At 47.5% G+C, this 12,065-nt stretch overlaps 2 protein-coding genes across 2 annotated transcripts in view; one reads left to right on the top strand and one right to left on the bottom strand.

Annotated features, from left to right (window-relative positions):
- LOC130695491 (lysosomal aspartic protease-like) overlaps positions 1-12,065 on the bottom strand; it is a 101,378-nt gene that overhangs the window by 21,417 nt on the left and 67,896 nt on the right. The gene's annotated exons all lie outside the window — the stretch shown is intronic.
- LOC130695287 (stalled ribosome sensor GCN1-like) lies at positions 69-9,597 on the top strand. Its single transcript, XM_057518403.1, has 9 exons — positions 69-126; positions 202-310; positions 421-616; positions 689-874; positions 934-1,945; positions 2,005-5,369; positions 5,441-5,774; positions 6,223-6,906; positions 7,001-9,597. The coding sequence occupies exons 1-9, from the start codon at positions 112-114 to the stop codon at positions 9,077-9,079; spliced, it is 7,980 nt and encodes a 2,659-aa protein (XP_057374386.1). The 5' UTR covers positions 69-111; the 3' UTR covers positions 9,080-9,597.

Genomic DNA, 12,065 nt, shown 5'->3' with positions numbered 1-12,065 from the left:
GAATCACGTAAAACTTGCTTTCCATTAATCGATCAACATATAACCTGGAAATCGATCAGTAAGAGAAGGTTAAATATCGATTGTAGTTATCAATAGATTGTCTGTAGCACGATGGATGACAAACCGGTAAGTCTCCACATGATCAATAATTTTTCTTTTTAATGACATTTTCTGACAATTCTTGGATAATTTGTTTTATAGTTAGCGAAAGCGTTGAAAGACTTACCGCTGAGGGTACAATCAGCAAGCTATGTGGAACGTATTCAAGTATTTAAAGCGCTTAACGATGCTTTCTCGGACACATCTTCTGGTAAATAAAAAATATTAAAAATACAATAATTCTGTAGATTACTAGAACTTTTGCTTAAAATTTCTTTATTTAAAAATAGTAATTGTGTTCGTTTAATCATTTTTCCAAAGATGTTAGTGAAGGTGTAATTAAAGGAGTGTGTAGAGTTTTAATCTTCACTCTACCGAGGTACCACAAGAATTCTTCAAGAAAATTGGTACAAGATTTCATACTTACATTACTGAAACACCACAATGCAGCAACAGTTCAACATCTCTCCAACACATTGGCTGTGTATTCTACAGCCTATAAAAATCTTGCATCATCGTAAGCAAATTCGACATAAAATTTTTTTAAAATTAAAAATTATTATTTCATCTGTTGACTACTACAATAAAGGGACACCTTGGCAAAGGAACTGCTTGCTGCCTTTGATTGGTCCTATAAAGTACTGGTTCATGGATTCAAAGATGCCTCAAATTGTAAAGGTGTTTCGTTCCAGAAGTTGGTAGAAGCCCAATCATGTCTATACACTAGTATTTTGGCTTCCAGATCCAAAAAGATGTCCGCAAAAGCATACCACAAGTATGGAATCAAATATTTTAATTTAACCTTAATAATTATATTTGTATTACCTTTTCAAGATTGGTGCAGGGGTGGAAACAAATTCCCGGATCAGAAGTGAAGTACTGGGAAGCCTTGTGTGAGCTTGAAACATCTTTCCAATCTTTGGTATTGAGCTGCGCAGTCTTAAGTTTTGTTCAAGCCAATAAGAATGCCGAGCTATTATCGTCAATGAGACGATCGTTGTTAGACTCCTTCATCAAAGTAGCAATCACCACAAAAGTGAAGCCAGACACTTACTTCGTGGAGCAGTGTAAGCCGTTTTTGAAGCTCCTGACACACGACGATTTCAAAGGCCTGCTCCTTCCAGCTTTGCTTAAAGCCATGCTCAGAAGCCCGGAAATCATTCTTGGGTGTGTTGGTCAAGTGCTTGCCTCTGTATCTATTGATCTGAGTGCTTATGCCGCTGATTTGGCCAAACCAATAGCCACATGCCTCCATTCGAAAGAGGATCTTACACGTGAAGAGGCAGCCTTTGCAACAGAGGCCTTGGCCAAGCAATGCAGCGAGGCAACTGCAGTTCGCAATCTGCTCAACCTGTTGTTTGGTGTTCTGCAAGGATCAGAAGGAAAGTTGACTCTTTCCTCGCACAAGATCTCCATTCTTGAAGGTATCGGTCACTTGAGCAAGCATTGCGTAACTGGGAAAGGTGCCCACCAGTTGAGCTGCGATGCCGCAGAACATTTCGTCAAAATTCTGGAAACAGAAGTCCACGAGGGAACCCTTATCCGAGCCCTTTCTTCGTTGCTTTTATGGGCTAATCGGTTCGCTGCTGCGATCCCAAAAACGCTCATGGAAATGTTTAAGAAAGGCATGACGTTGAAAACATCCACACCCGCAGTAAGAACAGGGTATATTCGATGCATGGCCGCCTCGTTACACGGTGAAAGCTTACCACAAGGAATTGAATTGATCCCTGTCCTGTTGAAATCCCTGGAACGAGCAGCTGCACAGCCCACACAAGCGGCTATCGTTTCAGAGGGCTTATCAGCCGCTACGCTGCTGTTGCGATGCGCCAGCTTAGATGAGAAGGTAATCATCAATTTCCTTTACTAAATTAGAGCTCCTATTAAAGTGTAATATATTTCCAGGCGGCAAGCCAGTGTGGTCCGTTGTGGACCATTCTTTCAGATACAGATAAACTGTTATTTGTCAACGAAAAGATGTTGTCTTCGTACAACGAAGAGACCTGGCTCGAAGTTGTCTTGCTTTGCGAATCGCTTTTTGTCACTCACGAACAACGGATTGGTGATAAAGCGGCGCCCTACTTCCGTGCAATCATTCTTGCACTTACCAGACCGAATTTCTCTCTTCGCACACGGGCAGCTTCAGCGGTGAAAAAGATTCTCCCTCCTACCGTCAAGACAACTCTTGATCGTTCGCTGGCATTGATTGCTGAATTCACCATTTTCCTGCACACGGCCAAAGTCGTTAGTGGCATCCGAAATCGCGAAGAGGGCGATACAACTGGTGTGCTGTCTGCAACTCTGAACGAAACGGACGCCAATTCGCTGATATTCTGCTTGCAGACCATCACCTCCTTGAAGGGAAGATCTCAGGAGAATTATAATAAATTGGCTGTAGCATGTTTCAAAGCCGCTCATCATCCGGCCATTGCTTCCGTTCAGCCTCTGTGCTGGTATTATATCGTCAAACACTTTGGACAGGTCCCTAAAGCCCTCGTGAGTCGATGCTACGCCCAGTTAAAGGAGGAATTGATCAAGAACCACAAACCGGGATCGTGGCCAGAGGCATCTTTGTCTGGACTCATGAAATTGGCTCCCGAAGAAACCATCAAGGACGTGCTAGACGCCATAAGCGCCACGTTGAGTCAAGAAGAGTTGCTGAGAGTCACTCGCGACGATTACTTCACTTTCTTAACGCCAGAAGGTGAACTCTACGACAGAAGCGTCTTGGAGAATGCGAAAGAAGAAGCTGCTCGAAACATCAAGCGAGAATCGCGTGCTTATTCGTACAAAGAGCAGATGGAGGAGTTGCAGCTCATCCGAGAACTGGAAGAGAAACGTATACGAGAGGGCAAGAAGAAAGCCCCCGAAATGTCTCCTAAACAGAAAGAGGCCATCCGCGTCCAGTTGGAGAAAGAAAGCGCCATTAGAAGCAAAGTGGCTGCGTTGGATGTCGTTGTTCGACAGGTGTGCTCCATGCTGAAGTCGGCCATTGACAACGTGCCGGGCGTGCTGTCCAATCAGCTGACGCAGTTGATTCCCTGGATGATGCGAGCGATGGGCTCGCCAGTGGCAGCTCCGTTACTTCAGCCACTCTGGATCGACCTGAGGAAATCAGTTTTCGAAGCCGACATGGAACTTTTGGCTAAGAGCATTGCTCACGTCTCGCTTCGTCTCGTCAAACCCATGTGCGATCTGGACCCGGCATGGGAAACTGAATCACTAGATGACGCCTCACGACGTGTTCTCAAGCAGCTCGTTGGCGCTACTGCCACTCCGTTGAACGCCCCGACCTTCACGTACTGCTTTCCTTTTATCCGGGGTACTTTAAAACAACTCAGCTCTAAAGAAGAAGCATTGGCCGCACAGGGTATCCAGTTAATCGAACGTCACGCTGGTCTGAGATCGGTCGGTCAGCCAGGCCAAACTTATCCGCAGAACAACCCCCGTTTGCTTCCTCTGAAAGAGATGATGGATTTGCTGATTCATTTGATTGGCACGACTACCGGAAGAGAACAACAAACGGCCTATTCTGCCCTGCTGGAAGTTGCGGCGTCTGCTAGTGGCAAAGCTGGCTGCGCTGTGGCCACCGATGAGGAAGTTAATTGCCTGCTTGATAGTCTCGAGAGTAGCGTCGACTCTGTTCGCGATGCTTGTCTCCACAGCTTGAGCGTCCTATTGCCCGTGCTGACGCGCAATCGTGTCAAGACGTTTACCACTCATCTGAATCACAGGCTGTGGGTGGCCAAGTTCGATGTTGTTCCAGAGATCCGCGAAAAGGGCGAACAGCTATGGGCTGCTACACAACTTCAGCCCGTCAAAAATATGTTCGAGCTCGTACTCGAAGATGTCACTCACATGGTGGAGCCAATCAGGGCAGCTGGAGCCGAGGCCCTCGCGTCCGCATTGCAGCTCAACACGGCCGAAGTGGACCCTACAGCCAAACGCCTCATCAAATTGTATGGCGAACGACTAGAGCTGACACCGGCCGTCAAGGATAACTTTGGCCGCGAATTGCAGCCACCGATGGACGTCTGGGAACCTCGTGCCGGAATCGGTCTAGCTCTCTACCGCTTGGTCCCGTTGATGGACGATACTACCGTTGTCCGTTTGGCGTCGTTCTTCGTGCCCAAAGGACTTGGCGACCGAGAAGAGAGTGTCAAGAAGACTATGCTGAACGCCGCCGTGACGATGGTCGATCAGCACGGCAAGGAGACGATCACCAAATTGCTGCCCGTCTTTGAGAAGTTTATGGATGACGCGCCCAAATCCGGAAGTTTCGACTCGGTTCGTCAGTCGGTTGTCATTCTGATGGGCTCTTTGGCCCGCCATTTGGAGAAAGAAGACCCTCGTGTCAAGCCCATCATTTACAAGTTGGTTGACGCTTTATCGACGCCTTCGCAGCCTGTCCAAGAAGCTGTGGCCAACTGTCTACCACCCTTGGTGCCGGCCATCAAGGACGAAGTCGCTCCTCTGGTCCAGCGTCTTCTCCAGAAGTTGCTTTCTTCCAACAACTACGGTGACCGTAAAGGAGCTGCGTACGGTATCGCTGGTATCGTCAAAGGCCTGGGCATTTTGTCGTTGAAGCAATTGGACATCATGACGAGTTTGACGGAAGCTATACAGAACAAGAAAAACATCCGGCATCGTGAAGGCGCCCTCTTTGCTTTCGAACAGCTCTGCTCCATGCTGGGCCGTCTCTTCGAGCCTTATGTCGTCCACGTTCTGCCGCATTTGCTCCTCTGCTTTGGCGACACCAACCAATTTGTCCGTGAAGCAGCCGACGACACGGCCAAGGCCGTCATGAGCAAGCTGAGTGCTCACGGAGTCAAGTTGGTGTTGCCCTCTTTGCTGGCCGCTCTGGAACAGGACTCTTGGAGGACCAAAACCGGCTCGGTTGAGCTGCTCGGAGCCATGGCTTACTGCGCTCCACGACAACTTTCGTCCTGTCTTCCAGGCATCGTACCAAAACTGATTGAGGTACTCGGTGACAGTCACGTTAAAGTGCAAGCAGCGGGAGCTCAAGCTCTGCAGATCATTGGCTCCGTCATCCGTAACCCTGAGATTCAGGCCATTGTGCCCGTTCTCTTGGAAGCGCTCCAAGATCCTGCTAAGAAGACTTCGTCTTGTTTGGCCACTTTGCTCGAAACGAAATTCGTCCATTTCATCGACGCGCCGTCGTTGGCCTTGATCATGCCCGTTGTCCAGCGAGCTTTCCAAGATCGATCCACCGAGACTCGCAAAATGGCTGCGCAAATTATCGGCAACATGTGAGTTATCATTTACAGAAAAATTGTTTAAGATGTAAAAACGAATTAAAATTTGTTTGAATAATGTGCAGGTATTCGTTGACGGATCAAAAAGATTTGAGTCCATACTTGTCGACCATTATCCCTGGATTGAAAGCTTCGCTGTTGGATCCCGTACCGGATGTCCGAAGTGTTTCTGCCCGCGCATTGGGCGCTATGGTTCGCGGAATGGGTGAAGCTTCGTTCGACGATCTGCTGCCTTGGTTGATGCAAACGCTGACGTCGGAATCGTCGTCTGTCGACCGATCCGGTGCCGCACAGGGTCTGTCGGAAGTTGTCGGAGGCCTCGGCGTCGACAAACTTCACAAACTGATGCCCGAAATTATTGCCACGGCCGAACGCCAGGACATTGCCCCTCACGTCAAGGTGAAGTGTTTCGATTCCGATGCAAGAGCGTCGAATCTTTTTTTCTTTCTTTTTTTTTTTTTTTCTTTTGTTCCGAATTCTTCACGGGGTCAGATGGCCAACGCGTCTGGTCCGGCAATTAAAAATCTGTTAAATGACCCACGAGCCATTAACTAGAAAACAAAAGAAAGAGTGGGGGGGGAGGGAAGCTACCCGGTCTTTTTTTTCTTGTTTTTTTTTTTTTTTTTTCTTTTTTTTTTTTTATTACATTAGATCTATAAAAATCGAACCGTTATTTCAGACGTGTTTTGGTTGAAAACTACTAAAATACGGGGTTAATTGGATAACAATATTTTTTTATCGTTCGTGTGAACCCCCCCTTGCACAACAACAATGGGAGATAAGACTATGTATTAACTAAAAAAAAAAAAAAAAAAAAATGAATACTTTATTTTATTTTATTTTACAGGACGGCTACATAACGATGTTCATCTACCTGCCCGGAGTGTTCCAGAACGAATTCACGCCTTACATTAGCCAGATTATCCCGTCGATCCTGAAGGCTCTGGCCGACGAGAACGAGTTTGTCAGAGACACGGCCCTGAGAGCCGGTCAGCGTATTGTCAACATGTACGCCGATACGGCCATCATGCTGCTCTTGCCCGAACTGGAACTCGGCCTCTTCGACGACAACTGGCGTATTCGCTACAGCTCGATCCAGCTTCTGGGCGATTTGCTCTACAAGATTTCCGGCGTTTCCGGTAAGATGACGACCGAGACGGCCAGCGAGGACGACAACTTTGGCACGGAGCAATCGCACAGAGCCATTATGGACACGTTGGGCACGGAGAGACGCAACCGCGTCTTGGCCGGCCTTTACATGGGTCGTTCGGACGTTGCCCTACTCGTCCGGCAGGCTGCTCTTCACGTCTGGAAGGTCGTTGTCACCAACACGCCCAGAACGCTGCGCGAAATCCTGTCCACCCTGTTCAATTTATTGTTGGGATGCTTGGCCAGCTCCGTCTACGACAAGAGGCAAGTGGCTGCCCGCACTTTGGGCGACCTTGTCCGCAAATTGGGTGAGCGCGTCTTGCCCGAAATCATTCCTATCTTGGAAGATGGACTCAACTCGGACGAGCCGGACACTCGACAGGTAAAAACAAATAAAATAAATAAATGCAAATTTGTTCTTTGTTGGCCATGCGTTATTCATTTGTTTTTTGTTTGTTTTTTCTTTCTTTTAAAAGGGAGTCTGTATTGGTCTCTCTGAAATTATGGCGTCGACGTCCCGCGAGATGGTCATGACCTTCGTAGACAGCCTCGTGCCGACCGTTCGCAAGGCTCTTTGCGACCCGCTGTCCGAGGTACGCCAAGCGGCGGCCAAGACATTCGACAGCCTTCACAGCACCGTCGGCGGCCGGGCCCTAGACGACATTCTGCCGTTCATGCTGGAAGCCCTCAACGATCCCGACCAAGGAGAGAACGCGCTGGACGGCCTTCGACAAGTCATGGCCATCAAACCGCGCGTCGTTCTCCCGTACTTGATCCCGCATCTGACCGCTCCGCCGGTCAATACCAAAGCCTTGTCGGTTCTCGCCTCGGTGGCCGGCGATGCCCTGGCTCGCCACTTTAACCGTTTGCTACCCGCTCTTCTGGCCGCCGTCACAGCTGCCGCTGGAACGCCCGCGGAGGCACAAGAAGTCGAGTACTGCCAGGTGGTGTTGCTCTCTGTGCAGGACGAGCAAGGCATCCGGGCCATCATGGACGAGCTGTTGACTTCGACCAAATCGGACAAGTTGCCGTTGCGCCGAGCCGCCGTCTCCCTTTTGGCCGGCTTCTGCACGCACACGAAAGCCGATTACATCCAGTACGTACCGCAACTCCTTCGCGGTCTCATCCACTTGCTGACGGATAATGATCCTGGCGTGTTGAATCCGGCTCTGGAGGCCCTCAACTCGGTCATCAAGACCCTCGACGCCACTCAACAGATGGCGCACGTCGGCGACCTTCGTCAAGCCGTTCGTTTTGCCATGAGTGACCTCAAAGGTCAAGAATTCCTGCCTGGCTGTTGCCTCTCCAAGGGTATCGCGCCTTTGCTGCCCGTCTATCGTGAGGCCATTTTGAACGGCCCTCCCGAGATGAAAGAACAAGCCGCCCAAGGATTGGGAGAACTGATTAAGTTGACATCACCCGAAGCTCTCAAGCCGTCGGTGGTGGCCATTACCGGACCACTTATCCGTATCCTTGGCGATCGATTTAGCGCCGGTGTCAAGGTGGCCGTCTTGGAAACGCTGGCGCTCTTGCTGGCCAAGGTGGGCGCTCTCCTCAAGCCTTTCCTGCCGCAGTTGCAGACGACATTTGTCAAATCGCTGAGCGATCCCAACCGCCAGGTCCGTCTCAAGGCGGCCACGGCCCTCAGTCATTTGATTGTGATTCACACTCGCGCCGACCCGCTCTTTAACGAGTTGTACACGAGCATCAAGACGACAGACGACTCTTCCATCAGGGAAACTTCACTGCAAGCCCTGCGCGGCGTCATCACCCCGGCCGGCGACAAGATGAGCGAACCCATCCGCAAATCCATTTTAGCGACGCTGCAGTCGATGCTGTCCCATCCGGAAGACACGACCCGATCAGCCGCCGCCGGATGTCTGGGCGCCCTTTTCCGTCGTTTGCCAGCCGACGAACTGGAGGCCCTCGTCAACGAGTGTCTCCTCCACGACGATCCGTCACTCGATTGGACTTTGCGCCACGGTAAGAGCGCCGTTCTCTCCGTCGCCTTGAAGGAAGCGGCCGAGCAGGTCTACACGGCCGAATGGCGAGACAAGTTGCATCGCGTCTTGTTGAGCTACTTGACGGCCGATCGAATCCCGATCGTATCGAACAGCATCCGCGCTATCGGCTTCCTCTTTAGGCACTTGATGACGACCACTAGCCCCGTGTCGTTCCCGGCCCAGCTCAGCCAGCCGTTCGCCAAGACGCTCAATCATGCCAGCAACGAGGTGAAACAGTTGGTGGCCCAGACGAGCCACTATCTCGGCCGGCACATTGACACGGCCCTGCCGTCCGATTTCCTCAAAGTCCTCCTACCCCAGCTGGTGAACGGAACCAAGGAGAAGAACACGGCCGTCCGGTCGGCCTGCGAGGCCGCTTTGGTCACCATTTTGCGTCTGCGACACAACGACGAAACCCAACAGCACTGCGTCAACTTGCTCGACCCCGGAGCTCGTGATTCGCTCTCTGAGGTCATCTCCAAAGTCCTGCGCAAAATGGCCAGCCTTCCCGAAACGAAGGAAGAAGAACTGGACGCGACATTGGTGTCGTAAACCAAATATAAATTTTTTTTTTTTTGGGCGACACACGCATCCGCATTTCAGCTTTATAAAAACAACATGCACATCTTTTCCTTTACCAACCTCCAATCCGGGTCCATTTTTGTAGTTTTTTTTTTTTTTTTTTTTTTTTTTTTTTTTGTTGGTTATCAAGGCGTGCTCTCCTCTCTCCTTGATCCCTGACTCTGTAACGGATTGCATTCTCCTCGCTCCTCCATCTTTTTTTTTTTTTTTTTTTTTCTTCTTGTTCCAAAGTCTTTTGTGTGTTACAAGCACTTTGGCTAATAATGCGATAGTCATCGTCATCGTCACGAAAAGAAAGAAGAAAAAAGGGGAAAACATGCAATTTTTTGTTATTTTTTTCCCTTGGATGATGACGATGGTGGTTAAGAAGATGAAACCCCGGCAAAAAGAAATGACGTGAGCAAAGTATGTTGATCGTGTTAAGCAATTGTTTTTTGTTTTTTTTTTTTGTTTTTTGTTTTGATGATTACATTTTTCTTTTCGGTGAGGATGAAAAATTCTATGTTTCTCTTTTTGGCTGGGATCGTGTTTCCATTGCACAGCTAGAGTTCGATGATGATGGACTTTTGTAACACGAGTTTTTTTTTTTTTTTTTTTTTTTTTTTTTTATTAAAGAGTTTGTGTCCGGATGTATATGGGCGAACCGTTTTGTTCTCCCACGAAGAAGCCTTGCGGCCAAAAGGTAAAGGTGTGTAATTTGATCATATCGAATAGGAATCAAAACAATGTCCTCTTTTTTTTTTTTTTCTATTTGATTCACTAAAAAAAAAAAAATGTGTAGGGGAACCGACGCTTTTCATTCTTTCCCACATCGAAGCCCAGATGATTTTATATTAACATTTTTTTTTTTTTTTTTTTCTTCTCTACATTCTTTTCTGTCGAAACAACTTCTTCGGTCCACAGCGGACGATCCAGCGAGACTAATCGAGTTTTAGCGTTCGAGAGTTTTGAAATAGGAACGAAGAGGTACGTCTTTTGAAATAAGAGTGTAGCAGTGCAAGATAAGCGAATGGGGTCCCTTTTAAAAGTCGACATCGAGATGAAGCTTCCTAGTAAGGACGTTCTCGCCAGGTGGTACACACCACACATACGTGTACAGCGAAGAGAGAGAAAAAAAAGAGTAAACATTGCATTTGATTCGGTTTAACATGCCACGCTGTGTGTGGAAATTTGGTAGGAGGCGCGGCGGTGTTGTTGTCGAAGAGAGTTAAGAGCTCGAGCGACTGGGGGATGTTGCCTTCTTCTTTGGGCCAGACACACACACACAGAGCAGACACACAAAACAGGATGAAGCTAATCACAGTTGACCGCGCACCGCGAAGACCCCCTTGATTACAGAGTATCATTACATTAGATTACAACTCGTTTACATTTTTACGACACAGCGCACACACACACACACACACACAGCCGGCGTGCGTTTTTTTTTTTTTTTCTTCCCTTTCATTCTTTTTGCTTTAAATAAAAAATTTTTTTTTTTTTTTTTAGAGCCGCCCAAAGTCCGCCTCTCGCATGAGCGCGCGCGGCTCCGATATTCTCGTGTTCGGTTAAAAAGAAGAATAGACACATTTTTTTTTTTTTTTTTTTTTCAAACAATAATTCCAGGTAGTTTGTTAAAACCAAGAGAGAAGAGTGAAATGAGAGGAGGGAAAAGAAAAAAAAAAAAAAATCGACATAGTAGTATGCAAAGTATTCCAAGGTCTGAGGGTATTATGTTGCCCTTTTTCTGTGTGTGTGTGTGTGTGTTTCTTCTTACCCTAGACATAATTTTTTTGTTTCTTTTTCGCTTCGTCCAAACTGGCCGATTATTGACTCTGAAAAAACACCTACACACACACACACCCCGCTCGTAGATGTAATCGTCAATATAGACTGGCTCTCTCAGCACTAAAAGCCCCTCTTTTAAATAAAATAAAAGCGGTCGGAGACTCTTTCGTTTTTCTGTTCATATTTAAAACCCCAAAGAATGTTCCAAAGAGAAAGAGAATATTAAAAAAAAAAAAAAAAAAAAAAAAAAAAAGAATGTCGGTTTCGGGGGAGAGAGAGAGAGAGAGAGAAAGAGAGAGGTCCTCTCTCGCAACGTCTTCCCGCAAAAGATGCTGTCGGATTGCCGATAAAAAGACGTATAATCATAACCGGTAACCGCTCATTGTCCCAACAGCTCACGCAACTTGTTGCTTCTATTTTCTGCCTTCGCTCCGACTTTCAAGAAGAACAAGGCATAAAAAAGACATAGTAAGTTTCCTCTTTGCGCTTCCCAAAGTGTGTGGTCCGATTTAAAAAAAAAAAAAAAAAGAAAATGATTCAAGAAAAATGAAGTAGAAGTGTATGAAACTCAAAATTGAGTGTCGCTGCTGTACACCGCAGCATCTGATGGCTCCACTGTCTGGACGACTTGTCAAGTCGACTTGATGGCCTCCTTTTGAACTTGGTAAATATACGCCCAGCTTGCACTGTAGGCCTACACTCCCCCCCCCCCCCCAAAAAAAAAAAAAAAAAAAATGCAAGAGGAGAGGTAAACGAAGCGAATGAGAATGAGAGAAAAATAAAATGGACGCCAGGTGGGACTGCAATCGCTAGTAGTCTCACCTGTGCGTCTATCAGCCCGTTGGGATATAAGAAGCCAGGAAGCAAAAAAAAGAAAAACACCACCCTACTCCGCCTCCTTGGCCCCCTCTCCACTCCGCTTATTTTTTTTTTTTTACCTGCTTTACCTATCACGTCTATACCTTCTATTTCTCTTTTCTTTCTTCGTTCCACGTTTTTAACAGCGAGAGAGCTGACTCGAAATCTCCCCGAAAAAGGTTTTTTTTTTTTTTTTTTTTTTTTTCAAGTCGTGCTTCTCCCAGAGGCGAAACTGTTCCTCCTCCTCCTCTTTTTCCCCATTCCTTTTCGTCTTACCTTTCGTCTTTGAACCAACATGGCGTCGAAAAGAGCTGGCCAAGGCCACGGCAAT

The sequence above is a fragment of the Daphnia carinata genome, chromosome 1 (genome assembly GCF_022539665.2).
Source record: "Daphnia carinata strain CSIRO-1 chromosome 1, CSIRO_AGI_Dcar_HiC_V3, whole genome shotgun sequence".
Taxonomy (NCBI): Eukaryota; Metazoa; Arthropoda; class Branchiopoda; order Diplostraca; family Daphniidae; genus Daphnia; species Daphnia carinata.
The sequence above is the reverse complement of the archived record's forward strand: the minus strand, read 5'-3'. Positions and strand labels throughout refer to the sequence as shown.